This window comes from Geotrypetes seraphini, chromosome 1 (assembly GCF_902459505.1).
Source record: "Geotrypetes seraphini chromosome 1, aGeoSer1.1, whole genome shotgun sequence".
Lineage (NCBI taxonomy): Eukaryota > Metazoa > Chordata > Amphibia > Gymnophiona > Dermophiidae > Geotrypetes > Geotrypetes seraphini.
In genome coordinates this window covers 316,890,868-316,918,798 of record NC_047084.1, presented here as the reverse complement: position 1 = coordinate 316,918,798, position 27,931 = coordinate 316,890,868, and the positions used below count along the sequence as shown (strand labels likewise).

The 27,931-nt window shown below is 42.9% G+C and overlaps 1 protein-coding gene across 1 annotated transcript in view; it reads left to right on the top strand.

Moving 5' to 3' along the window:
• The window catches only part of ARHGEF38 (Rho guanine nucleotide exchange factor 38), a 138,191-nt gene that overhangs the window by 64,013 nt on the left and 46,247 nt on the right, over positions 1-27,931 (top strand). The window contains exon 4 of the mRNA XM_033935741.1: positions 20,746-20,893. Within this exon, the coding sequence (XP_033791632.1) occupies positions 20,746-20,893 (148 nt within the window). The remainder of the gene's footprint in view (positions 1-20,745; positions 20,894-27,931) is intronic.

Here is a 27,931-nt window from a genome sequence, read left to right as displayed (position 1 = left end):
TTTTGATTTTTTTTTTTTTTCAAAGAAAGCAGTTGAGATGTTTACTTTGCATGTTTCACTAGAATATTTATTTTTGATTTTTGTTTTTTTTAAACCCACAGTTACGATTACTTCCCTCACCCCACCAAATCCAAATGTTGAGGTAATACTCCCTGGCAAGAAGCCATACACCATGACTCCCTCTGCAATGTAATAATGTAAACATTGAATCTAGCCACTAAGCAATATCTTAGACTTCCCTGTCTGCCTTTAGTCCATAGAGAGCTACAAGCAAGCCTCCACTTTATCAGCAACATTAGCTAACTTCTGGCCATTAGCTAATTCTGGCCTGAGAATCCATGTGGCAATGTACTCATCTACTCGCTGGAAAAAATATGACCACATCACAGTGGCATACCACGATTCTCATTGGCTCCCTATACAAGCAAGAGTACACTTCAAATTCCACTGCCTACTATTTAAAGCCATAAACGGAGACAGCCCAACCTACTGGAACAACCGACTAACCAGGGCCCCTAGGCACACAAGTATACTGGGCCCCCGTGCCCCGCCCCACCCCACCATACGCCCAGGTGGAAACAGGAAGCTGCGTCAGAGGGAAGCTTTGGGCAAGCAGCACCGCTTGCACAATTACAGTTCCCGTTGCCTTTCTTACCCGTGTTGCATGCTTGTATTACTTTCCGTCGATGGGGGGTGCCAATTGGGGTGGGGCCTACGTTGCCGATTGGGTGGGCCCGTGTTGCCGATCGATGCTGGAGGGGCCCATCGCCGTTTGGAAAAAAGAATGTTGATGCCTTCCTTCATCGGGCCCTAGGCACGTGCCTACTTGGCCTATTGGTTAATCCTGCCCTGCGACTAACTCAATCCACCTCAACCAGATGCAGGAGATCCCACACACCATTCATACACCCGCCAACCAAAAATGTCAAACGAAGAAAAATGTATGACAACCTACTGGCCACCAGAGCAGCAAAACTGGGCAGACAGTTCACCAATCTGCTATTTTCGAACACAGACTACAAAACCTTCAAAAAAGATACAAAAACCTTACTCTTCAAAAAACACATAAAACCTATATAACAAAAACAGATCCTCCCAAGCACCACCTACTTTACAATCTACTTCTTAGCAAATCAAAAATGTTCAAACCACTCCTTATGTATCTCCTAATATCTTGACAATTCTCATGGAATCCACTTTATGTATTCTGTATTATCATGACAATCGTATGTAATTCGCCTTGAACCGTAAGGTAATGGTGGAATAGAAATCACTAATGTAATGTAATGTACAAACCGTCTGAGATTCAGAGCTCTTTGGCCAGTCAGGAACAGCTCCTGGCCAGCCACGCACGACGAGTCTGTGGCGCATATTTACCTTTCTCCACGCTCAACTTTTAACTCATGACACACAGATTGTAAATGGTCTCTCTCCAGTTAGTAAACTCACTATACTAAACAGGAAAAAATTTAGACATAGAAGAATAATAACTAGCAAAAAAGATCAATGGAGACTGTGCTGGCTGTAGGATAAAAAGTCCTTTTATTAAGCAACTACGTAATGCTTATCAGAATTCCAACTAAATTCATAAATAAAAACGGGACAACAAAAACACTTCCAGGAAGCGTTACTTAATTATTTCCTCTCGTTTTATTCTCCCCTCCTCTCCTCATTTTATTTTTATTTATACCATGTAATTAAAAAACTTCCCCTTCCCTCTTCTCCCCTATGTCTCATACCCTTTATAATTAAGTTTTTGTATCGATCTTATTCTCCCATTTTTTTTTTTACTTTTTATATATATATATATATATATATATATAAAAATTTGTGTTTCTTACTATTGTAAACTGACCAGATACTCGTGATGGTCGGTATATCAAAATATTAATAAACTTGAAACTTTAAAAAAAATATGTCAGTATAAGAATAATCAGTAACTGCACTGAATAATGAAGAAGGCAGGAGGAGGCAGTACTTGGACGTCTGGCGCTGGGTCCAGAGGCAAACCCTTGTCTTTTGGAATAACTTACCTTTAGACCGAAGGCCTTATGTGAAAGATTTACAAAAACAGTAAAACACTTGGCAGTTTTCAAAGCACTACCCTGATTATTCAATCAGGAGAAAATACTCTTTGGGCCTGAATTGTACATATTGAATCCTGTTTAACTGATTTATACTGTAGGTTACATTTTGTTTTATGATAGTTGTGTTTTAATGTAAATCACTAAGAATATTGAGATCCATGGTACAGAATAAATCAATAAACATGGGAGTGTCACAGATTTGTAGAACAGCATATTATTTTCTCCTTTGTAACTTTATTCTTTCAAGTTCTTAGCACCAGACCAACCTTGTGAACGCCGCTGCATATCAGCCTGATGTTTCTAGAGAACTTATTTGGCATAATCCATCTTCCATTTCCTGAGTGATAATGGTCAAATAAGAGCCCATGTTTTTCCTAAGATGCTTTTTTTCCCCATGTGCGTTATTTTGTTCTTATCAGTGCAGAAACTCATCTGCCACTTGATTGCCTGCTCACTCAGTTTTGCAAGATCCCTTTATAGCCCTTCATTATTAGCTTTAGTTTCCATTATCATGATGATGATTGGACAGTATTTTTACATCAGAATAAAATGCTTTTTTATAAATGGACACTCTGAATATTCAGCCGGCAATGGTCAGCATTTTCTTTTCTTTTTTTTTTGAACACTTTTATAAATTCTTTATTCATTTTTACAACTTACAACAAGCATTTTCAAAGATGCTGACCCTCACTGGCTGAATTTGACCCAGATATTCAATGCTGAGCCTAATCTGGACACTGGCGCTGAATATCTAGGTCATGGGTGGCCACCCAAACATATTCGGATATTGGCAATATTTAGATTGGTATCCAGGTAAGTGACCAGATTAAGTTAGGACAGCCTTTTCGCTACCCTAACTTTAACTGGATATTTACTTGGTTTATTTATTCAATTTTCTATACCGTTCTCCTAGGAGAGCTCAGAATAGTTTACATGAGTTTATTCAGGTACTCAAGCATTTTTCTCTATCTGTTCTGGTGGGCTCACAATCTATCTAATGTACCTGGGGCAATGGGGGGATTAAGTGACTTGGCCAGGGTCACAAGGAGCAGCGTGGGTTTGAACTCATAACCTCAGAGCACTGAGGCTGTAGCTTTAACCACTGCCCCACTCTAGAAATCAAAATGTAGTAAAAGTAGCCAAGTACAGGACAATCAACTCATTGTGACATCACTGAAGAGGTTGGCTCTTAAGCACTGATAGAATGAGGCATTCTGATGTCACAGTACCAGCTCTGGTTATCAGAGGCTGAAGCTTTTCACACTATTTATTTATTCAATTTTCTATATCATTTTCCCATTGGAAATAGTTTACATGAATTTATTCAGGTACTCAAGCATTTTTCTCTATCTGTTCTGGTGGGCTCACAATCTATCTAATGTACCTGGGGCAATGGGGGGATTAAGTGACTTGCCCAGGGTCACAAGGAGCAGCATGGGTTTGAACCCACAACCCCAGGGTGCCGAGGCTGTAGCTTTAACCACTGCGCCGCACTGGTATCTAGATAAATTCTTGCACTGCCCCCAGCTCCAGCTCTGACCACCCTGTTGCTGATTAAGTTAGTGCTGCTGCAGTCACACTGGATTTTCTGCAGCACTGTACCAAATAGATTTTATTTTTTGGTGCTGGGGGCGAGTTGGGGGCAGAGAGTAGGCATGTAGCCCTGATTTTATAAATGGTGTCTAGATTGGCGGTGCCTACCCAATTTCCACACAGAACTCAGCATTTTATAATTGGCTTAATTTGCATTATAATTGAAAACATCATTAAAAGCTCATTTTAAAACACTTTAAAAAAAATTAATATAATGTTTTGTGTGGAATTTAGCAAGGTGTCTACTGGCGCCTACACTGAGGCACCTACAGGAAAAGTAAGCATGGCTATGGGCAGAGTTTGGGCATAGAAAGCATTAGGCGTCGGTATTTTAGGCCAGGAAAACCCTGGCCTAATATGCCAGCACTTAAATTATAGAATCTTACCGGCACCTAACTCTGTAGGTGTGATTCTACAAATGATTGACATGCGATAGTCACCATTTCCATAGATGCCTACCAATTAGGCAACATTTTTAGAGTCAGGCCCATACTGTCTAATTGGTTAGCATGGCTGCTGTGAACTTCACATAAAGGGTGCCAGCTGTCTATCTCACCATAACCCCCTTATAATTTAGGGTGAGCTCCCCAACCCGCCCCTCCCAACCTACTATACCCTCCTGTGTACTACCCCAATAGCACTTATGGCTGCAGGTTGGAAAGGTTATGGTTGAAGCAGCCTTACAATCCGCGGTCCCAAGTTCAATACCCTCACAGAAGATTCACCAGGAAGTGAAATCACTCACAAAGACCACAATGGCGTTTGCATAAAGAATAGATATATTGTGCAGAGAAAGCAAGAATCATAAAAGTTACAATTAAGCATTACAATTAATGAGAGATATAAGTTTTACAATTACAGAGACTGCTTCTGTGCTTTTGTGAATGAGAGAGAATAGGTGCTGTGAGGACAGAGAGGTAGAGAGAGAAGTAGAGAGAAAAAGGTGGGGGGGGGGGTGATGTTCCAAGCTTCAGGTTCCAGAGATAGAGCAAGAGTGTGTGGGGGGGGGGGGGGGGAGTGTTGCAGAGAGGAGCCTTTTATAGCTTGGAATCTTATTCTAAATATAGAATCTATTGAACTTCAATAGAATCTATTGAAGTTAAGTATCCCCATCCTTTGTAAACTGTCTGAAACAATGGTTAGTTTCACTGACCAGGAAAGTGAGTGAGGTGTGCTAGACTGGAGAAGAATAGACTGGAGTCAAATGTACTTTCCAGTATGCCTTTGACAATAGTTTCTGATTAATCTTAGTTATCTGTGCACCTGGACCCATTGTACATCCTAAGCTGGCCATCTTAAGCACCAGACATTAATACATCTTCTTAACACCTCTTCACACCTCTTAGCTGCAAGTTTATTTGTTACCTTTAAAGCATTGATTTAATTAAGGCTGTGTGCAATGACATTCCCTAAGGTCAGACATGAATGATATGATCTCCCATAGGCCTTTGCTGACATTGGTTAGGCTAACCGAAAATGCTGATTGCTAGCAATGCTAGGCTGACAGCACCTATATGGCAGTATAGTAGGATTTGGGTAGGCTCACACATTCTACCATAAATGTAGTGTTTAGCGTGGCTTATGGACCTCCTCGCTATGGTTTATTAACACACTCACCAGGCTACTTAAGACACCTGTGTGCAGCTCTACTAGGCTTCCCCAAACCAGATGCTACTGTTCATATGAATGGGAGTGTCGGATGACAGCAGTAAGGAATGATCCCTGACGAAACTGAGACGAAACATGTCGGGTCCAACCGCAACTAGCTAAACAATAAAGAGAAAGATATACTACTTGAAAGATAAGTGCAAGCTTCAAACAAAAGCTAAAAATGTAAAGTTCTAAATAAGTATAAATTGAGAACTTTAAGCGAGTGAAAAGTTAGATAAATGTTAAAAGCTGAAAAGCCTTTGACCAGTGAAGATTGGTACTGTAAGCTCCCCAGTGAACTACATAATAACGGATGGAGGAGTGGTGGTTCTGAGATCTATGGCAAATCGGCGAATATGATTGTTGTAAATGTGTAATGAAAATAAGTTAATGAGAGGAGTGCATCTTAGAGTACCATAATTTTTGATTGACTGCTGAAATACTCTAAGTAAAGGTCTAAGCCATTTGTGGATAGTAGTGAACACTGTTTTAGAGACAGGCATGTACCTTTTTGTTCTCATTTTTGTGTAGTGGAAGGGGGGTAAGTGAGCACTGGGAGAATGTGGAGGTGTCTTACCTTGATGCATGCAGTAGTCATCTGGTCAGTTTGGCACCTATATGGCACTTAGACCCTTCTAAAACATGTCTAGACCTAAACGTTTAAGTTCCGTCCAGGATGCCTTACAAAATATTTGATTATCGCTGAAAGACGTCCATGTCTAACCCGCCCTTGATACTGCCCAAAACCCGCCCATAACATGCCTCCACCATGCCCTTCTCGTGCTCTGGATGTACAGAGGCTGGAAACCTCTCTAGATGTACAGAAAGACTGTTTCGATTATTGGCGCTTGGACATCCTGGCAATTAGGACGCCCAAGTGCCGATTAGGATGCTTTTTGGATGCCTGTGTTTTTTAATTATGAGCCTGTTAGTGTAACAAGAAAGGCAATAACTATTTTTGTCTGTTATGATGGAAATCTTTATGTAAAAAAAAACACCTCTTCAGCTGGTCTGGCTCGTAAAAAACCATGTAGGGTCCTTATGTTGAAGCTTGCTGTCTTTGACAGTCAATAGAAATTTCCAAGTTTATTAAAGGCCTGATAAACCGCACATCAATTGTCTGTACAGTATACAATTTAAAAAAGGGTTATAATAATTAAAATTAAACACAAATAAGAAATAAATAGCAATAAGCATGCCATAATAATAATAATTTGGCAGGATAAAACTGGAAAGGGAAAAAAGGGAAGAACCCCGTTTTCATGATAGGAAAGAAAACAACATGAGGGGAAAGAGAAGGGCTCAAAAATAAATTAAAATGATTGAAAAATAAACTATATTAGCATATCATATGCATCCTTAAATAAAAAGGCTTTCAAACAGGCTCTGAATTTGTCTAAGGCTAAGATATGAAAGTAAAGCATTTCATAACATAGGAGCTGTTACTGAAAAGATAGATCTACGGGTGGTATCATGTGTTATTTAACGAACTGACAGTACTGTAAGCAAATTTTATTGACTTGACTTGAGTTTCCGTAAGGGAATGTAAGGGATAAGTAATTTGTGTATAAATGTTATTGTATGATTCTTCCTGGCAATTTTGCAGCTATTTTGCACTTTGGAATAAACTTGTTTGACCCAGAAAAACAGTTCCACTTTCTGTGTTGTTTTGGTTTTTGTTATTTCTATGGAACGTTTAGAGCTATTTGAGGGGAGGAGGGGGGGTTGGCTTCAAATTTAGATCCAATTGTGTTTTGGTGAAAAGACCTTCCTCTGGAGTCTATACATATAACATGATTTAAAACAAACCAGAGAAAATATTTCTTCACACAATGTGTAATTAAACTCTGGAATTTGATGCCGGAGAATGTGGTGAAATCAGTTAGCTTGGTGGACTTTATAAAAAAGGTTTGGATAATTTCCTAAAAGAGATGTCCATAGGCCATTATTGAGATGGCTTGTGGGAAATCTACTGCTTATTCCTAAAATAAGCAGCATAAAATCTGTTTTACTACTTGGGAACTAGCTACGTACTTGGGACCTGGGTTGGCCACTGTTGGAAACAGAATACTGGGCTTGATGGACCTTCGGTCTGTCCCAATATGGCACTCTATAGGTATTGAAAACAAAAGAGCTGTATACAGCAATTCCAGTTATACTGGATCGCATGGATACACAGCTCTTTTGTTTTGAACACCTATGAGTATAGAGTGTCCAGAATATTATATGGACTCCTGAAGAAGGCGTTTCACCAAAAGTCTGTGTTGGGTCCAAATTTGAAAACATTTTCACAATAAAGAGCTGTCAGATTGGCAATTATTGCTTCTCTGCCTGGTGTTTCCCACTGAGGTTTGACTTAAACATCTTTAATATCATTGACTACTTTGTGTGACACCACTTCCAGGCTGTCCAATTACACTTAGATGAGTAAATGCAGCCAATTAAGTAGTGAAGCTGCAATTTGCATTTTTCTTCATTTTGACGGAATAAACAACTGAGGATTAAGGAGGATTACTGTCTTAATACTTCATGTAAAAATTCCTGACTGAAAGGAGCACGTTTTAAAATTTTGTGCATGTCCTTGAGTGGTGTAAAGCTTGTTTTTATATCAACTTGTGTTCTCTTTATAAAATGAGGAATACACATGTAAATGATTGTTCTGCCCAAAGCGTGGCCAGCCAACCCACCCCTACCAGTGGTTAAAGCTATGGCCTCAGCACCCTGAGGTTGTGGGTTCAAACCCTTGCTGCTGCTTGTGACCCTGGGCAAGTCACCTAACCCCCCCCCCCCTCCTCCTCCCCGTTACCACAGGTACATTAGATAGATTGTGAGCTCACCACACCAGACAGGGAAAAATGCTCTAGTACTTGATAAATTTATCTAAACTGTTCTGAGCTCCCTGCCACCTCCTTGAAGTTCTGCATTTGTGATGTCATGTGTAAATAGCACCTTTCTAAGACCATCATTTGCACGTGTATACAGTGTGCATGTGCAAATGCCACTATTTTCATATAGAAATGCTTCTAAAATGATTCCTTTTAGGCCCCATGATGAAAGAAATATCTTGGAAGGCCTTTGCTGTGAATGAACATGCTGTAGCCCTGTACTTAACTCAGAGCTAACATGTGCCAAGTAGTAACAGCTAATTTCCCCTGCTGACACAGCATTTTGTTACCATGGAAACGGAATTACTATTCATTCCAAGAGCACCGAAGGTGGTCCAAGCAAGTTAAAATGAAGCTGTAGGTGTACTGGATTAGGATGGTAGAAGATGATGCAGGTGCACATTGAATATTTGGGCGATTGAAATAGCAGTTTGTGACACCTGGAAGGCTTGCTTTACATTGTACAGAGTAGTTGTCAGACATTGCATGCCTAGCTCAGACATTTGGGGCTAGATGCACTAAAGATACCAACTCGATCGCTGTTGGCCGATTCTCCAGCGGCGATCGATGCGCTATCAAGCCGGGCAGGATAATAAGGCGAAGCAGGTTAGGTTTTTACAATCGCTAAAACCCCATTTGGAATAGCCAAGCGATGTTAGTCCATCAATCATTGACTATTTTGCATGGGATTTTAGTTAATTGCATGGCTGGATCGGAAAATGGGTGATCAAGGGGAATAACACACAGTGGGCCATTTTGTGCATCGGGTCGGTAACAGTGATTGTCGCTAAAGCTGTGAAAACAGGTTTAGTGACATTCTCTGACTTTAGTGCATCTAGCCCTTTGAGTTTAGCAGGTCTTCCTTTCAGTTTTCTGTAGATAGCAGGGTGCCTTTATTGCATAAGGATTGTTTATTCTTGTTTCTAGATAAATGCTCTGAAATTAATTTATTAGTTCAGATTTATTGTGGCACTGCCCAAACCCTAAAATGCTCCACAAGTTTGAAAATCTCATTTTCTGTATCAGCAACTAATTAGGCGTGAGAATTTAGGAAATCAAGAACACAGAATATACATTTTATACCCACGGTGGGATAATTTGATGTCATTTTTTACATGGAAAGCATGTCTTTATGTAGTAGCAAGTTCTTATATAATTGCATGGCTATACATGCACACAAGTATGCATGCCAACATTGTGAGTAGAGGGGGTGGAGTTTTGAGTACATATATTCGTTCTTTATAAAATATGCATGTACACACATAGTACAGATATCACACAGGAAGGGAGGCTGTGGTCTGCTGAAACCAACAATCACTACAGCAGACAGTGGGCAAGAAAGGACTTGCACAAAAGTCTTTAATAAATATTCCTTAAAATTATACCTAAAAGCTTGTTTTGCCCTCCCACCTTGGCTGTGCTAGGTTTTTGTTTTTTGTTTTTTCTTCCCCTTCTCTTTCTCTGTTCTTGTTGTTGGGAGGGGGCTGGTTGGGGGGGGGGTCTGGGGTTTGGGATATCTTTGCTATTTCGCATTTGATGCACTAGTGTATTATTTGTTGTGCTCATTGCTTTATCTGCCTTTACTGTGCTCTGTATACTAATTGTTTCTAGTACACATGTTCACCAGCCTGCGGGTGTTACGCTTTGTACTTTTTCCTACCATGTTTATTGACTTGCTGGTCCTTTTTATCATCTTTATCTTTTGATGTTTTGTGTGTTTGACCTTCTTTAATAAAAAACAGTTTTCCACCCAAAATTATACCTAAAAGCAGCATGGCCATGTTTAGATAAAAACCTGGATCAGGAGTGCATAAAAACAAGTGCAAATGCTCTTTAAATAACTTTCATACAAACAATGTGCTTTAAATGATTTGTACACTGGGAGCAGGGGCAAGGAGAAATACTTTGTGAACATATTAGAGGACTGATGCATTAGAGGTAACCAGCAATGCTTTATTGAAAAGGGAAATCTTGTTTAATAGAATAAACTTCAGAAGGTTTAAAACTCCCTTAGATCTAATGGCACTTGGCTATTTTCAAAAATATAAATTTCTACTTCTCCCTACCACCAACTCCCACTGTACTTCCCTTTTAATTTTTGTAAACCGTGTCGAGTTCTATATTTATAGAGAAGATGCAGTATATAAGCTTAAGGTTTAGTTTATCTAACTACAGTCTAACCTTGGTTTGCGAGTAACGTGGTTTGCGAGTGTTTGCAAGATGAGCAAAACACTCTTGCAAATTGTGCCTCGCAAATTGAGTGTTGACTCAATTTGCGAGCCCCTAACCCCGAGAACCGGCATTCCCCCCCCCCCGCCTTCAAGCCCCCACCCCCAAGAACCGACATCATCCACCCGCCCAAACCCAAACCCTTACTGCGATCTGACACTGACATGCAGCACCAACCCACAGGAAATGCCGGTGCCAGTGCCGGAAGAGCCTGCCACTTGCCGGTGCCAATCGCTATAAGGATATGAGTTTGGGTGGGTGAGTGATGCCGGTTCTTGGGAGAGGGGGGGTGGAGCACGCTAGTGGCCTCGGGGTGGGGGGGGGTCTTATTGGGATGTGGGGTGGTGGGGTGGGGTAGAAGCGAGCAGCGCCAGTGGCCTCGTGAGGGGGAGGGGTAGATGTGGAATGAATCAAGCGAGTTTCCTTTACTTTCTAAGGGGAAACTTGCTTTGATATACGAGCACTTTGGTTTAGGAGCATGCTTCTGGAACGAATTATGCTCGCAAACCAAGGTTCCAATGTATTTACATTTTCTGAATTTTCCCTACGTACAAAGGTTTGTTGCCCTTACACTGTCTTTCAGTTTCCTCACTGCTTTTCTACTTTTTTATTTTCCCATTCAGTTTATGAGATCTTAAGTTACTCCTTCAGTTTACTAAAGTTAGTTCCCTGAAATCTAGGATTCTTGCCTTTGCATGAATCATCTACACCAGTATATTATTCTCAATGTGCATATTTAATGCATTGCTTAACACAGTGTCTCTCAAACTGTGTGCCATGGCACAGTGGGATGCCCTGAAGAGATTCCGGAGGTACCATTAGAGATTCCAGAATTTTACTTTTTAAAAAAAAAATTCCCTTCATAAATATACACTAGAATAGATGACATGTACGTACTGTATGAGTCTGTTAGTGTTATGAGTATCTTTATCCATAAGGACACAACCACCCAGACAAGCATCAATCTTTGACATAATTGGTCTTTGAAAACTAAGGGCAAGTAATTTTTAATTTAATTTTTATTTTTTTATCAAGTAGTTATCCTCACTTGAGCAACAAAGCAATCAAGGCTTGTTACCGTTTGGATCGTCTTATCTTTGCGAACTTGGATTTTGAAAAAAAGAGAACGACTGCAGATGGTGGATGATGAAAGCGTGTTTGCTTGTCGACTATCGAGCCACATTTTGGGTTAATTTGCACTCATAAACAAGCACTTCCATCGCATTGGTTAGCAATTCTATCCTCTCTACTTTAGTTTCACTGTTGTTACAATTACACATACATAGCTTAAAGAACTTTAAATAAATAACTCTCAAATTTAATTAGCAGTTTTATAATTTCAATTATAATGTGGTGTGAAAAACATTTGCTCCGTTCAGTGTGCTGAAGCTATAAAATTTTGAGAGACACCTGACTTAACAGATAGCTCAACCTGCCCAATGTCCAAAAGGAGGATTTGCTTTCCACTATTTATTATAAATAAGTAAACAAGTAACTTACTGCATGCAGGTAATTGAAACGAAAGATGAGTCTTTGAAACTGGATGCTGATCAGCTGGCTGATAGACTGACAGACTGAAGGAGAGGATGTTGAATGGCTGGAGAGATGTATTCTGAATTATTGCACAGATAGGCCTTGAATTCATTAGAAAGATGGATGTTGAACCTTAAGGAGAACGATGTTAGGCTTCATCTAAAAGAGAGAGAGAGGCTGTGGACTGCTTACGTTTTGAGTCTAAGATGGAGAATTCTGCCTGCAGAGAGGGGGGTACAAAGCATACCTGTAAGGCTAGGAGGCTGTGGAATGACCAGTAGGGTCCAGAGCGTGTATCATAAGAACATAAGAATTGCCGCTGTTGGGTCAGACCAGTGGTCCATCGTGCCCAGCAGTCCGCTCAAGCAGTGGCCCTTGGTCAAAGACCAGCGCCCTAACTGAGACTAGCCCTACCTGTGTACGGTCTAGTTCAGCAGGAACTTGTATAACTTCTAAAACGGTGTATCGTAAACTATGTGCCACGGAGGATTCCAGGTGTGCCCCGTGATGCCGGCGAGGAGGAGAGGCGCCGTCTGACTGCTTACAGGACGTGCCTGTCGCGGTGAGGGGCACATCCTGTAGTCAGTCAGCTGGCACCTGCGCCTCTCCTCCTCGCCGGCACCTCTACTCGTTCTCTTTACATCTCCTTCTGACGTTCCAAAATCAGGATATAGATATTTTTAGCAGATGGGTGGATTTTTAGGCATTTCTGAGGCTGCCGTTTGATTTGAAAATGAGCACCCTATTGTTCAAATGTCTTTGGATGTAAAGGCACTGTTTGTGTTTACCGTATATATTCGAATATAAGTTGATACGAATATAAGTCAAGACCCCCATTTTTACCCCCAAAAAGGAGGAAAAATGGTTGACTTGAATATAAAATGGTTGCTTAATATTTAAGTGTCATGCCCTGCCAGGATCTGCACCCAGTGTCCTCTCTCTCACGCCCTCCCAGCCCCCTTCCCTACCAGGCTCTGCACCCAGTCCCCTTCCCTCCCTGCCCTATCAGGCTATGCAGCCAGCCCCCCTCACTACTTGCTAGGCTCTGCACTGCACCCTGTCCCCCCTCCCTGCTAGGCTCTGCATCCTGTCCCACCTCCTCTTCCACCTCTGGTGGTCTAGTGGTAGGTCGGGACAGGAGAGATCCCTCCCGTCTCCCAGCCCATACAAATCTTTTTTTTAATCCTATTCCCCTCGCACGTACCTTTTTTGTAACAAAACCCTCCCCCCCCCGTCCCCCCTGTACCTTGTCAGTTATCCCTGGTGGTCCAGCGGTATATGCTCCTGCATTGTACACCTTCTTCCGGGCTCGGAGCTCACGGCGCACAGGAACACAGGAGCGAGCTTCTCAAACTCCTGCACGGCCCTGTGCCACTAGTTGAATGGCTGCTGCCAGGTCCCGCGAGAACTGGCTGCAGTCATTCAGCTAGCGGTGCAGGGCCACACGGGAGCTTGAGAAGCTCACTCCTGCGTGCCTGTGCGCCACGAGCCCCGATGAGCATATATCGCTGGACCACCAGGGATAACTGACAAGGTACGCGGGGGGCCGGGAGCTGGGGGTAACAGAAAAGGTAAGTGGTGGGGGAAGGGTGTAAAAAAATTATATAGGCTGAGCCGGGACGAGAGATGGGAGGGATCTCTCCTGTACTGGTCTATCAGAGGCCTGAATCAAGTCGGGGAGGGGGGTTGGGTGATGACCCAAATATAGGACGAGACCCCGATTTTTGGGCCATATTTTTGGCCCAAATATCTCATCCTATATTTGAGTATATACGGTAAGTCTGTAAGCCAGGATGCCTGTGTTTATTACCATTACCATTCTTAATAAAGCAGGTTTGAACTTTACAAATGTGGTTTGTGGTTGTCAAAGCTGAAGATATGGCAGCTGCACAAAGAAGAACTGAAATAGTGCCTAGTATCTGGAATGAAAGAGAATTTCTACACACAAGTGCACAACCCATGTGTACACATCCATGTGTGGTTATAAATATAAATTAAGAAGCCAAAACCATAAGGTTATAAAAAAAAAGGAACTAAACCAGTCTAAAGGACATTAGCAATTCCTACAATTCTTCAAAAGAGCAAAAACAATCTAGCTTAGGCAATGCACTAACTAAAGAAGAAAAATTAACAAAAGTACAGTAAGTTGGAAATTACAAAGAAAAGCTGTCAGGTGCATGTGACTGTAATGTAATGTTTTCCAAAGATCATCAGGTAATATTAGCATTAGCACTGCTGTGTTCAGGAAAAAATAGTTCTACTTTATCTGATGTATGCCTTTTCAAAGATCCATGCTGGTGATCCAGTTGTTCGTTGAATGCCCTAGTGATCAGTTAGTTATACATGCCTCAGTTATTACCTCTGGTGGCAGGGTATAATTTATAGGATGTTGGGATATGACTCTCCTTGGTACCTGCATAATGAATGATAGGGGCTATTCTGTAAATTAGATGCATGCATTTATGTACACATATATGCATAAATGCCTAGCTTTCCTCATGTTCTATATCAGTGGTCTCAAACTCAAACCCTTTGCGGGGCCACATTTTGAATTTGTAGGTACTTGGAGAGCCGCAGAAAAAATAGTTAATGTCTTATTAACGAAATGACAATTTTGCATGAGGTAAAACTCTTTATAGATAAAACTTTCCTTTAACAGTTAAAAGGAAAGATATATAAACTATAAAGAGTTTTACCTCATGCAAAATTGTCATTTCTTTAATAAGACATTAACTATTTTTTCTGCGGCCCTCCAAGTACTCTATTTTTTTCTGCAGCACTCACATTTAAAGTTCAATATCTTTTCTTTCTCAAAACTGGCACATTTCAATCACTAAATTGAAAATAAAATCATTTTCCTACCTTTGTTTGGTAATTTCATCAGTCTCTGATTGCACTTTATTCTTCTGACTGTGCATCCAATACTTCTTCCCTTCTTTCAGCCTCCTGTATGCTTCTTCTCCTCCAGACCTCATTCCCTCCCCCAACTTTTTCTTTCTTTCTCTATGTCTGTCTTTCTCTGATTCCGTGCCCCATTTTTTGCTTTGTTTCTGGTTCCTTGCCCCCCCCCCCCTCCTTCTTTCTTTCTTCCTTTCTTCCTCCGTGCCCCATTTTTTGCTTTTTTTTCTGGCTCCCTGTCCCCACCCCACCTTCTGTCTTTCTTTCTTCCTTCCTTCCTGCCCTCCCCCATGCCACCACCGCCGCGGAATAGGCTGCTGCCGCTATCGGGAACAGGCCTAGATCTCCCTGCTTCTCTTCTGCACGGGGCCGACCAACTCTCGCCGCCCGACGTCAATTCTAACATCGGAAAGGACGTTCCGGGCAGCCAGGCAGAGATTGGCTAGCCAGAACGTCCTCTCGACATCAGAATTGACGTTGGGCCGCAAGAATTGGTCAGCCTCGCAGGGAAGAGAAGCAGGGAGATCAAAGAACACGGTGCCGGCCTGATCCCCGATGGCAGCAGTGAGAAGGGAAGGGAAACAGGTTGGGCACCACTGCTCTAGATGAGCCGCGAGCAGCACTCTAGGGAGAACAGTGGACTGCCCCCTCCTTGGTACGCCACTGGAGCAGCAGCGTGTCTGGCCGGCTCGTTCGTTCAAAGCCACGGGTGGCGGCTCCTTGCGAGATCCGTGCCTGCGTCTGAAGCCTCTCTGATGTTGTGACATCAGAGAGGCTTCCAATGCAGGAGTGGATAGCGCAAGGAGCCGCCAACCCGCGACTTTGAACGAACGAGCCGGCTGCTGCTCCAAAAGGAAGAGAATGATCGCCTCCAGACCGCGGGCCGCAAATAAAACCTGGAGAGCCACATGTGGCCCGCGGGCCGCGTGTTTGAGACCGCTGTTCTATATAGTTCACTCACAATTGGGTGACACGGGGACAAATTTTTCCCCGTCCCTGTGGGACCTCATTTTCCCATCCCGTCCCCGCAAATTTTTTTCCTGTCCCTGCCCCATTCCTGCAAGCTCCATTCTCATCTGCACAAGCCTAAAACACTTTAAAATCATGTGTTCGAGGCTTGTCATTCTCTAGTGTGTATCTCAGTTCAGTGCACAGAATAATTAGTTAATGGGCTCCAATAATTATTAGAGCTCACAAGGACTTAGTTGGTACTAATTATGACTTAGGCACCGATCTGGCTACCTGCTCTTCTGTAACAATGACAACAATACACTCCAAATTTGCCAAAATTCCTACTGTAGAAAAAACACAAAAAGGCAACCTAGTCACATCAAGGTTTGTGTGGGGGACGCTCAAGACACCAAAATTGGCTCGCAACTAACAAACCAAAATGGGGTGAATATAATATAGGGTGCTCTCAGTGTGAACCCTCAGTGATAGGAGCACAGCTCCGACACTTCACTTCTGGGTCAAGGCGGTAAGCCTCCACCCACACACCATCATTGAGCACCCTGAGTGTGCTGAAATTAAAGGGACCTGAGTCCACTAAATCAAACAAATCAAACAATCAAAGTGAGTAAATTAAACTCAACACAAACAACCTGAGCGACCCCCAAACAAACCCTGCCAGCCAGATCCCCCGACTCACACAACAAAATCAAAAATCACCATGCAAAAATCAAATGAACACAATACTTATCTGAAACTATCTCACAAACTGATAAACGCAAAAAACCGCGCCAGGAGAAGAGGTTCGACCGCGCTGGTTTTGGGAGGAGCCCTTCTTCAGGAACCTGACCCCCGACGGAACACGAACAAAGAGGTCGGCTGGAGGGCGGGGTGCCCGGGCGGAAGAGCACGCCGCTTAAAACGGATCTGTAGGTGACATCATGCACAAACCAACCAAACATACAACACTAACAACCAATCACACTCAGGGGCGAGAACACGCCCATGAATACACAACCATGCTAAACGAAAGACATAAAACGTGATCCATGCTGAAAACAACCCGATGACCCAGACAGCCGTAACCCTCACTTTTATACTGTACCCAAAATTCATAAAACTCTCAATAATCCCCCGGGCAGACCTTTTGTGTCGCTCCGGGGTACTATTCTTGAACCCTTATCCAAAATGGTTGACCACTTCTTGAAACCTAAGGTTGCTCAGGCTCGGTCCTTTGTATTAGACACCACCAACTTTCTCAATAGGATTGAGGCTATTCAAGTGCAACAATCTGATCTACTGATAACTATGGATCTTGAAGCCTTATATAGCAGTATACCCCAGACTGAAGCCTTAAAGATTGTTGAACATCATCTATCTAGGGGGTCTTTCCATCATCGCATAACTAAAGCTTTTCTCATGCAATTAGCCACCTTGGTGTTACAAAAAAATTTTTTTGAGGTGCGCGGGGAGTTTTATCTCCAAACGCACAGGGTAGCCATGGGTACAGCCATGGCCCCCAGTGTGGCTAATCTTTACGTTACAGATTTTGAGGAACAGTTGTTATATCCGTCTGGGTGGATGTCGCACATTGCCACATGGCTTCGTTTTATTGACGATGTGTTCCTCATATGGACTGACACTAGGGCCAGATTTTATGAATTTTTGACCTGGCTTAACACTCTTGATAGGCATTTAAAGTTCACTGCCACTGTCAAAGCAATTAGTGTCACCTATCTGGATACCAGGGTTAGCAAAACGGATGGGCAATTGGTCACGACGGTTTTCCGGAAGTCCACGGACCGGACCTCATATTTACATTACACCAGCTGTCATCCTGTCAGGTTGCGCCAATCGTTGCCTGTGGGGCAATTCCTCAGGATTCGTCGTATTTGCTCTTCTTTGAGGGAGTACAAGGCTCAAGCTAAACTACTATTCCAGCGTTTTAAGGCCCGCGGCTATCCTGAATGGACCATCAGAAGAGCGTATCGTAGAGCACGCTATGCTAACCCTGAGCTATTACGGGCTCCTACCACCAGGCCTCCTTTAGATCAGCAGGTGTGTGTCATATCGTTTTCCAATCAAGCCCACCAGGTAACGAACATTGTGAGGAAGCACTGGCACGTCCTGGATCACCATCCTGTTTTCAAGGAGGCTCCCTGTATAGCTTATGCCCGTCCTAAAAACTTGAAGGACTTATTGGCCACGAGGAGTCGGGCTCATATTGGGGGCAGTCATAAAACATGTGGTCATTGTGATATGTGCCCTCTATCCTTGTCTATTTCTACCTGGCAACATCCCCGGACTCAACGTACTTACCACCTCAGATCTCAGACGTCTTGTGATTCTGAATGGGTAGTTTATGTCATCATCTGCCCCTGTGGGTTGTGCTATGTGGGGCGGACTAGCAGAAGAATCAGGGTCAGATTGCAAGAACACAGGAGCCGGATTCGCACTGGATCTCACGCTGCCCCCCTTGTGCCGCACTGTGCTGAATTTGGCCATCGGTTCACCGATCTGTCTTGGTTCGTGCTTGAGCAAGTCCCTTGGGATTTCAGGGGGGGATAGACAGTCCCATTTGAATCTTAGGGAACAATATTGGATTTTCCAATTACAATCTGTCCATCCCAATGGTCTTAATGAAGGTGTGGAATGGAACACCATTATTTAACTGTGTTCATCGTATTTCTATTTGGGTTCTGTGTTCAGTGGGGGTTTTTGGCTGGGGTCATCGGGTTGTTTTCAGCATGGATCACATTTTATGTCTTTCGTTTAGCATGGTTGTGTATTCATGGGCGTGTTCTCGCCCCTGAGTGTGATTGGTTGTTAGTGTTGAATGTTTGGTTGGTTTGTGCATGACGTCACCTACAGATCCGTTTTAAGCAGCGTGCTCTTCCGCCCGGGCACCCCGCCCTCCAGCCGACCTCTTTGTTCGTGTTCCGTCGGGGGTCAGGTTGCTGAAGAAGGGCTCCTCCCGAAACCAGTGCGGTCGAACCTCTTCTCCTGGCGCGGTTTTTTGCGTTTATCAGTTTGTGAGATAGTTTCAGATAAGTATTGTGTTCATTTGATTTTTGCATGGTGATTTTTGATTTTGTTGTGTGAGTCGGGGGGTCTGGCTGGCAGGGTTTGTTTGGGGGTCGCTCAGGTTGTTTGTGTTGAGTTTAATTTACTCACTTTGATTGTTTGATTTGTTTGATTTAGTGGACTCAGGTCCCTTTAATTTCAACACACTCAGGGTGCTCAATGATGGTGTGTGGGTGGAGGCTTACCGCCTTGACCCAGAAGTGAAGTGTCGGAGCTGTGCTCCTATCACTGAGGGTTCACACTGAGAGCACCCTATATTATATTCACCCCATTTTGGTTTGTTAGTTGCGAGCCAATTTTGGCGTCTTGAGCGTCCCCCACACAAACCTTGATGTGACTAGGTTGCCTTTTTGTGTTTTTTCTTCTGTAACAATGGGCAGCTAAATTGTATTGTGTGGAACTGAAAAGGGACATGGCTATAGGAGGATCAGGGGCATTCACAAAATCATAAAGGTGGATCTGCTGATTTGAGTTTCTGCCTCCCAAGTGCTGGCTGTTTTCCTTCTTAGCCCTCTAATCCAACTATCACCCCCCCCCCCCCCAATCCTCAACTTAACACTTACCCTAACACTCAGGGTCTCCTAGCCAACCTTCTGGCTGATGTATGACTTAACTCCTCCCTTTTGTGGAAGTTCAAGCCTGGGGTGGGCTCGAGTGGGTTTCCTGCCTTTCTATAACTAAATCCTCCAAGAGGGATAAAAGGAAAACAGCTAGCACATGGAGGCAGAAACTCAAGCCAGCAGATCTAGTGTTGAGATTTAAAAAAACCCAAAAACAATCCAGGGCACCCAGTGCAAAAATAATTAAGCTGATATTTACCCAATGGACATTTCTCCAAATGTCCGTCAAATGTCCATTCGGTGAAATGACCGTGGTAAGGATCTTGATGACATAGAACCTTTTGTATCAGAAACAAAACTTTAAAGATGATCCTTTTGAAAATGAGACATCCCTATTAAAAGATGAGAAGCTGAATTTTTCACAGTTTGCAGAGATTTTAGACTAGATTGAGGGAGACCTAGATAAGATCCATTACAATAGTCCAGTTCTGACAGGATGGCGCATTAGACCACTGATAGTACATTGGACCCACTGACACTATTCTATCACTTGTGCATCCAAATTTGTGTGCTAGTCAGAAATTTGGGCACCCAACTTTATAGAATCCAGGGAATGATGTCTAACCTCAAGGGGGTATATTTGTGGATGAAGCATGGACCTATCTCCAACTGTCAGCATGTAACTTATACAATATTCTAGGTTACTCTAAATTATAGAATAGTATAGGTTATTATAGAATTAAGTTACGTACGACAGTTGGAGATAGGTCCATGTGCCACCCACATATGCATCTCCCAAGCAGATATACATCATCTCCCAGATTCAATAAAGGCACAACCATATACGCCTGCCATTAACCTGGCATAAATTGTGCCTAAATCTAGACATACCTAAATCTAGGGTTTATGCTTGTATTGTATAATAGTATATTGGCACCCAGTTGTCATGATAGAATTAGCATGCCTAAATGGAGGCACCAAGTTATAGAATTGGCTCCTTAACTTTTTTGTGAAATACCATATCAGAATACTAGACAACTACTGCTAATACCTTATGCAGAGGACATCGGTTTGACTTTGTGGTGGTTTTTTTGCAATTTGTTGAATTTTGCTTTTCAAAGTAAATCAGCATGTCTGTCTGCCTTCATTTTTTTATGCTTGAGGCCATTTCAAAAGGTAATAAAGAACAGAGTGGTTTATTCCTGACTAAAAAGTTAGAAATGCAAAAAAGCTGCTGGCTGTGCTGATGTTTCATTTATTTTTTTTTCCTTGGGACAGGGGAATTGTTCTTGCAAATTAAAGGGCCCCTGGAAGATGTGTATAAAATCTACTGCTATCACCATGACGATTCACAGACAGTGCTGGAGTCCTATGAAAAGGATGAAGACCTAAAACAGCACTTAACAACCTGCATACAGTCCTTAATGTAAGTGCCTGCTACTAATGCTGCATATCATAGCAATAGATAGATGGATATGTGTATGTGTGTGTGCGCAGAAATTCAGTAGGCAGGCCTCCATTATAGACTCCTCCCACTGCTAAGAGCAGAGAGCTACTATTGCCTCCAATGTCATAGCAACAGGCAAGCTGTCTGTACACTATACAGATTCCTCCCACTGTCAAGAGCAGAGAGCTGTTTGGCTGTTTTGAAAGATTCAGAGGTGTTTTTTGTTTTTTTTTCCAGCCTGTGAACATTGAAAAGAGAGAGGGAAAGAAAGCACAGTTACTTACCGTAACAGGTGTTATCCAGGGACAGCAGGCAGATATTCTCACTGATGGGTGACGTCACCAACGGAGCCCTGATATGGACCACTTTAAAAGTGCATCGCCACTTTAAGAGTTTAGAAAGTTCACGATAGCCCGCACCGCACGTGTGCGAGTGCCTTCCTGCCCGACCTAGGCGCGTGGTCCCTTCAGTTAAGATAAGCCAGCTAAGAAGCCAACCCAGGCAGAGAATATCTGCCTGCTGTCCCTGGATAACACCTGTTACGGTAAGTAACTGTGCTTTATCCCAGGACAAGCAGGCAGCATATTCTCACTGATGGGTGACCTCCAAGCTAACAGAATGGGATGGTGGGAGAGTTGGCCTTAAGAAAATAAATTTTGCAAAACTGATTGGCCGAAGTGCCCATCCCTTCTGGAGAATGACTCCAGACAGTAGTGAGAAGTGATTGTATGAACTATCGTTCTCTTGGAAACAGAATGCCCCAACTTGTTTGGATCAAATGAGATGAAGAGTTGGGTAGAAGTTCTGTGTGGCTTTGTGCAATCAAGGTAGTAAGCCAAAGCTCATTTACAGTCCAAAGTATGCAAGGCTGCTTCTCCAGGATGAGAATGAGGCCTAGGAAAAAATACTGGCAGAACAATTGACTGATTGAGATGAAAGTAAGAGACAACTTTGGGAAGAAACTTTGGATGTGTACGCAGAACCACCTTATTATAATAGAAAACTGTAAAGGGAGGATCTCACTGACCCTCCTGGAGAAAGGCTTCTTAGCCGAGGTGGATTCCAGCGACGTCGAGTGTAGACTCCGACATAGGAACCGGTGCCAAATCTCCCTCCATACCGGAACTGAAAAGCAAACGTTGTTGAGTTTGCCGGTTCTTGAGGGTCCTCTTTTGAAGAGAAGAACAATGGGTGCACGAATCAGCCCTGTGATCTGGCCCCAAACACTGGAGGCACCAGTAATTTGGGTCCGTAAGAGAAATAGGGCGAGCACACCATTCACATTTTTTAAAACCCGTTTGCAGATGGGACATTGATGGAAAAATTGCCTCGTCAAAATGAAAAGTAGAGGCTTGGGGCGTGGAACAGGCCTGCGACCGTAAAAGGGAAAAAGTAAAATTTATTATTTTTTTTTACTTTAAACGTAAAGAAAAAGAAAACTGACAAAAAAAGTCAGAAAAAAAAGCTGCGTGAGTGGGAAGGCAGCAATAAAATATCAACGACCGTTGATAAGTGACTTCTTAGCTCTGCAGAAACTAAGAAACTGAAGGGACCGCGCACCTACGTCAGGCGGGAAGGCACTCGCGCATCATCAGAGGTGAATCTGCGACCTCGCTAGACACCAGATCTGGGCTGTAAGGAGGATGTGGAAGCCATTCAAACCCAAGCTGTTGCACTATCTCTTCTGTTGCTGCTGCTGTATGAGGATGTGCATTGTCATTTGTTTTCAACAACATTCATCTTCTTTTGCTGAGAATTGCAGGCTTAAGTTCATTTCACAGCAATGCACAGGAATTTTCACTGTTTACTTTTTGCCCGTGTGCTTGGAAATGCGCCAGAATAGGCCCCTTCATGTCCCAAAAGACTGTTAACATGATTTTCTGGGAGGAGGGCTGACGTTTGAATTTCTTCTTCGCTGGAGAAGACAGATATGTCCACTCCATGCTTTTGTCTTTTGCTCTCTGGGTCATGGTGATGCACCCATGTTTTGTACCGGTGACAGTTCTCTCCAGAATACACAGATCTTCTTCATACGGTCTTAGGAACTGGGTCGCAACCTCCACACACTATTGCTTGTGCAGATCAGTAAGCTGTTTGGAAACCCATCTTATGCACATGTTATCATGCATTATGGCAAATGCAGATCCATAGCTGGTATCCAAATTTGCAGCCAATTGAGACACCATTATCCGTCGGTCTTCTTTAATCAAGATATCTGCCCTGTCTGTGTGCTGATTACTTTAAAATGACATTTGACACTACTCTTTTATCATTTTCTTTTTTTTTTTTTTTTTGCTAATACAGTTTTTCTATTCCACTTTAATTTTGTTGTCTTCCTTTTTGTTCTTCCCCATAATATATTGTAAATCTTTCCTTCCCTTTATAGCCAAATGTGTTTGCTTTTTGTCATGGTTGATTTACCCTGTTTGTCCTTATTGATTTTATAATTTTTAACCCTTTTCATTGTAAACCATTTTAGTTTAACATTCTTGTTAATAATTGCGATAATCAAATAAAGTTACACCTATTCTTCCCGCTTTAAACCTTTTTACCCACTCATAAACAACGAGAAAACAGCTAAAGACCTATCTTTTTTTCTAAATATCTAACTACCTGATTCATTTAATTCTTAATATTGTTTAATGTTTTTAACCTTTTTTAAACTGCATAGAACTTTTTGGTAACGTGGTCTATAAGCATTATGTTATGGTGCTAGGTCCATACTGAGTCACGATCCGACAGTGAATTTCCACAGGTTTCACTCACTCTGCACCAAAAAAGTTCACTACTGCACATTGTTCTTTGATGGTGCAATCTTGTAATGAAGGTAATGTACGAGTACATATGCTGTGTTTTGCTAGCTCTGTTCCATTTATCGTATAATTTTACAATTGCCTTTAATTTTTTATTCACCTTCATATATGAAGCAAAATTTAATATTTATTTATGTGATCTTCAATTATGCAGTTCTACAAAATTGTTCTGAGAGAGCTGATGTTGAGTTTTATTATCAAAATTTCAGGGGGCACACTTAATGACCTGATAGTTATGTTAACTGGTGGATGAGATGAGGGCTGGAGGCACAAGGTAAAAAAAGCTAATACCCTTGCACTGATTTTTCCATGTTGCCCATTCCCACATCATAATGTTGGTAGGGAAAGGTATGTGTGACTATACTTGCTCAGAAAACCTAAATGCCAGTGTCTCTTGTTTCAGCGAGATGCAGATAGCAGATCCCCTTATAGGTCTAGATTCGAGCATCATGTGTGATGGTTTTCTGTGGCACGCCTCCTTAGGTCTGAAGGTATACCATTGTACCATGGCATCCTGGTTGAGAAACTGACTTAGTATGTGCAGCAAGAACTCTCTCCAATAGAAGTATCTACTCCATTTATGACCTTCCCTTTCCAGCACAGCATTGTGCCAAGGCCTTTTTTGCAGAAAGAATAAATCACTGGCTTGTTTGAATGTACAACTAAATAAATTTACCTTCTAAACAGGCTCCCAAACCTACAAAGTCCTTCCTTTTGCAAATACTCTATAGAGCAGCTAACTAAATAAAGCTTAACAGAAACACATGGAAATACATTTCAAAAGAAGACTAAAGCCTGTCCAGGTTTAAATTAGGAAGCCTCTCATCTTCATAAGAAAACAGCTAAATTGGTTCAAAAAAATCCTGGGAGTGACAACAGAATTAACCATTCTTCCTGTTCGTACATTAGAATTAAACAAGTCTAGCTGTCCAGAGAGCTATGTAGGCACTGGCATCACCCCGATAGAGGCTGAGTGCGGTGCTTTGAACAATGGTGGTTTCAGCTCAAAGAAAAGGTTTTTGTAACTAAAAATGTTGGTGCTTGTAACTAAGGAGGCATAGCCGCTGACCAAAATAGAAGTGAAATGGTTAGGCAGCCGTCGGGCGCAAAAATAAGTGCCTTTCCTTTATAGCACTATAGAGCACTTTTACAGCACTGTATGCACTTTATAATTTATGCAGAGCCTGTTGAAAATTAACAAAAAAATTTATTGCACATGCTATTTGCTAAGACCAAGGATGAAAACACCACCCCAGTAAGGGCACGAATAGAATTAGAAGTAGTGCCTTGGGTGTTTGAGGTCTAGCAAAAAATCCACTTATTGTAGATTTGTCCTCACTATCTGGTATTTATATCATTTGGACATTTCTTTAAGTTTCCATATTTAGTTCATCACCCTGACACTAACCACATGCTCAGAGGGAATATTCAGCAGCATCGTGCGGTTCATTGCTGCTGAATATCGAGAGCTGTTCAGGGTATCAAATCTCACCCCCTTTCCCTTTCATTTAAGCAGCAAGAACCTCTCCTGCTGGTTTATGGTTACTATATGACCTCTTTAAAGAGGACATCCTCCTTTTTCATTTTTAGGAAAATATCCTCTTTTTCTTTTATTTGCCTAAGACCAACAACACCTACCCACCTAATGAGAGAACCATCTGTGGCCTATTAGTCTGTCTGGTCAAATGGGGGTGCGAGAGAGAGAAGAAGGCATTGCTGATCTCGTCTCTGTTTCCCTGCTGGTTGAATCTGTCAAATGAATTTTGTTTGTGCAGCACAACTTTTAAGCACATGTCATGCAAAGACTTTCACATGTATCTCAGAAGCCAGCCAGTGTTGTTGAGAGATATCCACTTGGGCTCAGACTTGGTTAGAGTTACCATATTTGTGAAGTCATAAAAGAGGACACATGACCGTGCCTCAGCCCTACCCAGTCCTGCCCACTAGCCTTACCCCAACCCGCCCCACCTTTTACCCATTTCCTTAGTCCCCCTTTCCATTTTCTGTACCCTTTTAGTGCTTCTCTCGTTCCCTCCCTCCAACCTCCCCCTCCCCCACAGGTGTTTTTCTTCCTCTCCCTCCAACCACCCATGGATGCTTCTTCCTCCTTCCAATCCCCCATGGGAGCTTCGCCCTCCTTCCCCTGCAGGTGCTTTTCTTTCTCTCTCTCTCTCCACAGCTCCCTCTTCTGTGGGTTCTTCTCTCTCTTCCCCCACCTTCCATCTCCCCTACTGCGGGTGCTTCTCTTTCTTTCTCTTTTTCTCTCCCTCCCTCGGGACAGCGCTTCTCTCCCTGTCTCCCACCTACCTCCTCGCTGAAATTGAATCTTCGGGCCATCTGGCAGCAGTAGAGAGGTAAGCCTGCTGCTATCAGCTTGCCCTGGAATTCTTCTCTTTGAAGCAACTTCCTGTTCCCATGTAGGCGGGATATTCCAGAGAGAAGGCTTCCATGGCAGACTGATGGCAGCAAACTCACCTTGCTGCTGCTGCCGCCGGCCGGCCTAAAGATTCAGCTTCAGCCAAGCCCAGAGGTAGGTGGGGGACGGGGCAGACAGGTTAGGGCTCTAGACACTTTCTCCCCATGCAGGGGAGAAAGCCTTCCAGACACCTGGACATGTCCACGTAAAAAGAAGACATGTCCACGTAAATCCGGATGTCTGGTTCCCTTAAGCTTAGTCAATCTCAAATCTGGAACTCTAGATTTAAGCCTCCCCATTAATTTTATAGCGTGAAAATACTGGCCTCTGATTTTAGAAAATATATCACTGTGACAGTGCCATTCCTTTCAACACGTTTTTGTATTTGTATGAGCTTTAATGAAGTGGCGTAGCAATGGGTGGGCCCTGGACTCAGGCCCACCCAAAATTGCAGCACTCTTGCTGTGCTGGTAGGGGATCCCCCAAACCCCACCAGCTCAAGAGTTCTTCCTCAGGCAGCCAGTGCTCTTCCAAACATCAGCACTTGACTTCAGCTGATGCCAACGCCAGCCCCTGCGTGCGCCAGCCCTGAGCATGTACAGCCTGCTGGCAACAGCATGAAGCAAGTGCTGACAGGTGCCATCTGGAAGACCACTGGTTGCCTGAGGTTGAAATCTTCAGCTGTGAGGTTTGAGAATTCCCACCATCTCAGGTATTTAATATTTCAGCTGTCTGGCTACACCTCTGCTTTACTGTGTTTATCATTTCCTCCTCTAAACATACAGAGGTTTAGGTCTACGTGTACATGCATGTGTCTTTCTATATGTATACATTAAAAGGCAACTAATAGGCAGTGTACAAGCAAAAAACATGTATGAGTAAGAACCATAGCAAGGTGAAGCGGGGGGGGGGGGGGCTGTCCTCCCTGGATCCTCCCGGCACCCATCCTTCCCTCTACCCCCTAACCCTGCTCCTTCCCTGCATGCGCCTTCACTTCCCCCCAATTGTACCTCTAGTTCTTTGTCGATGCGAGTAGCAACCCCAACCTGCTGCTCGCGCCAGTGCTGGATCTCCCTCTGACATCACTTCCTGGACCCACGCCTAGGAAATAATGTCAGAGGAAGAGCTGATGATGACGCCATCAGAAAGTTAGTGATGCAGCTCATGCCAGGAAAGTTAAAGAGGTATAGGGGGCCGGGAGGGGGTGCCACCGCCCTGGCATCTCTCATCCTCGCTATGCCACTGGTAAGAGCCCCTTTGTCTATCCTTCTGTTTTCCTCCACTGACACTATTGCTTGACACTGATGCTGGCCTATGAAGTTGCATTCTGCCAAGATTGGGCAGTTGAGTCAGAGGAGGGAGGAGAAAACTGATCCGGGAACGGGGCATGGATTGGGGGTAGGGTGGGGAATGGGCCAGGGCACTAGAATCTCTTGAGCTGACCCTGCGCTTTCCATTGACCTGGTGTAAACTGTCATGCCTGAGTTTCAGTGTGCCAAAGCCGCTTTCCGCTAGTAATTTATAATGGATTCGGTGTACCTTAGCACCGTCATAGAATTGCTTCTTTGTTGCCCCTATGTTTAGTTTCAAGTTTCAAGTTTATTAAGATTTATTAGCTACGCAATATCATATATTTCAATGCGTATAACAAATTGTTAAAAAAAGGGGAGGACAAGACAAGACATTGGATATAAATTATATACGTTCTGATACAAACTGGTACAAAAGGCAAGAGGGATGAACTACAATCTTTAAAGAAAGAAAAGAAACATTAGGGAAGAACACATA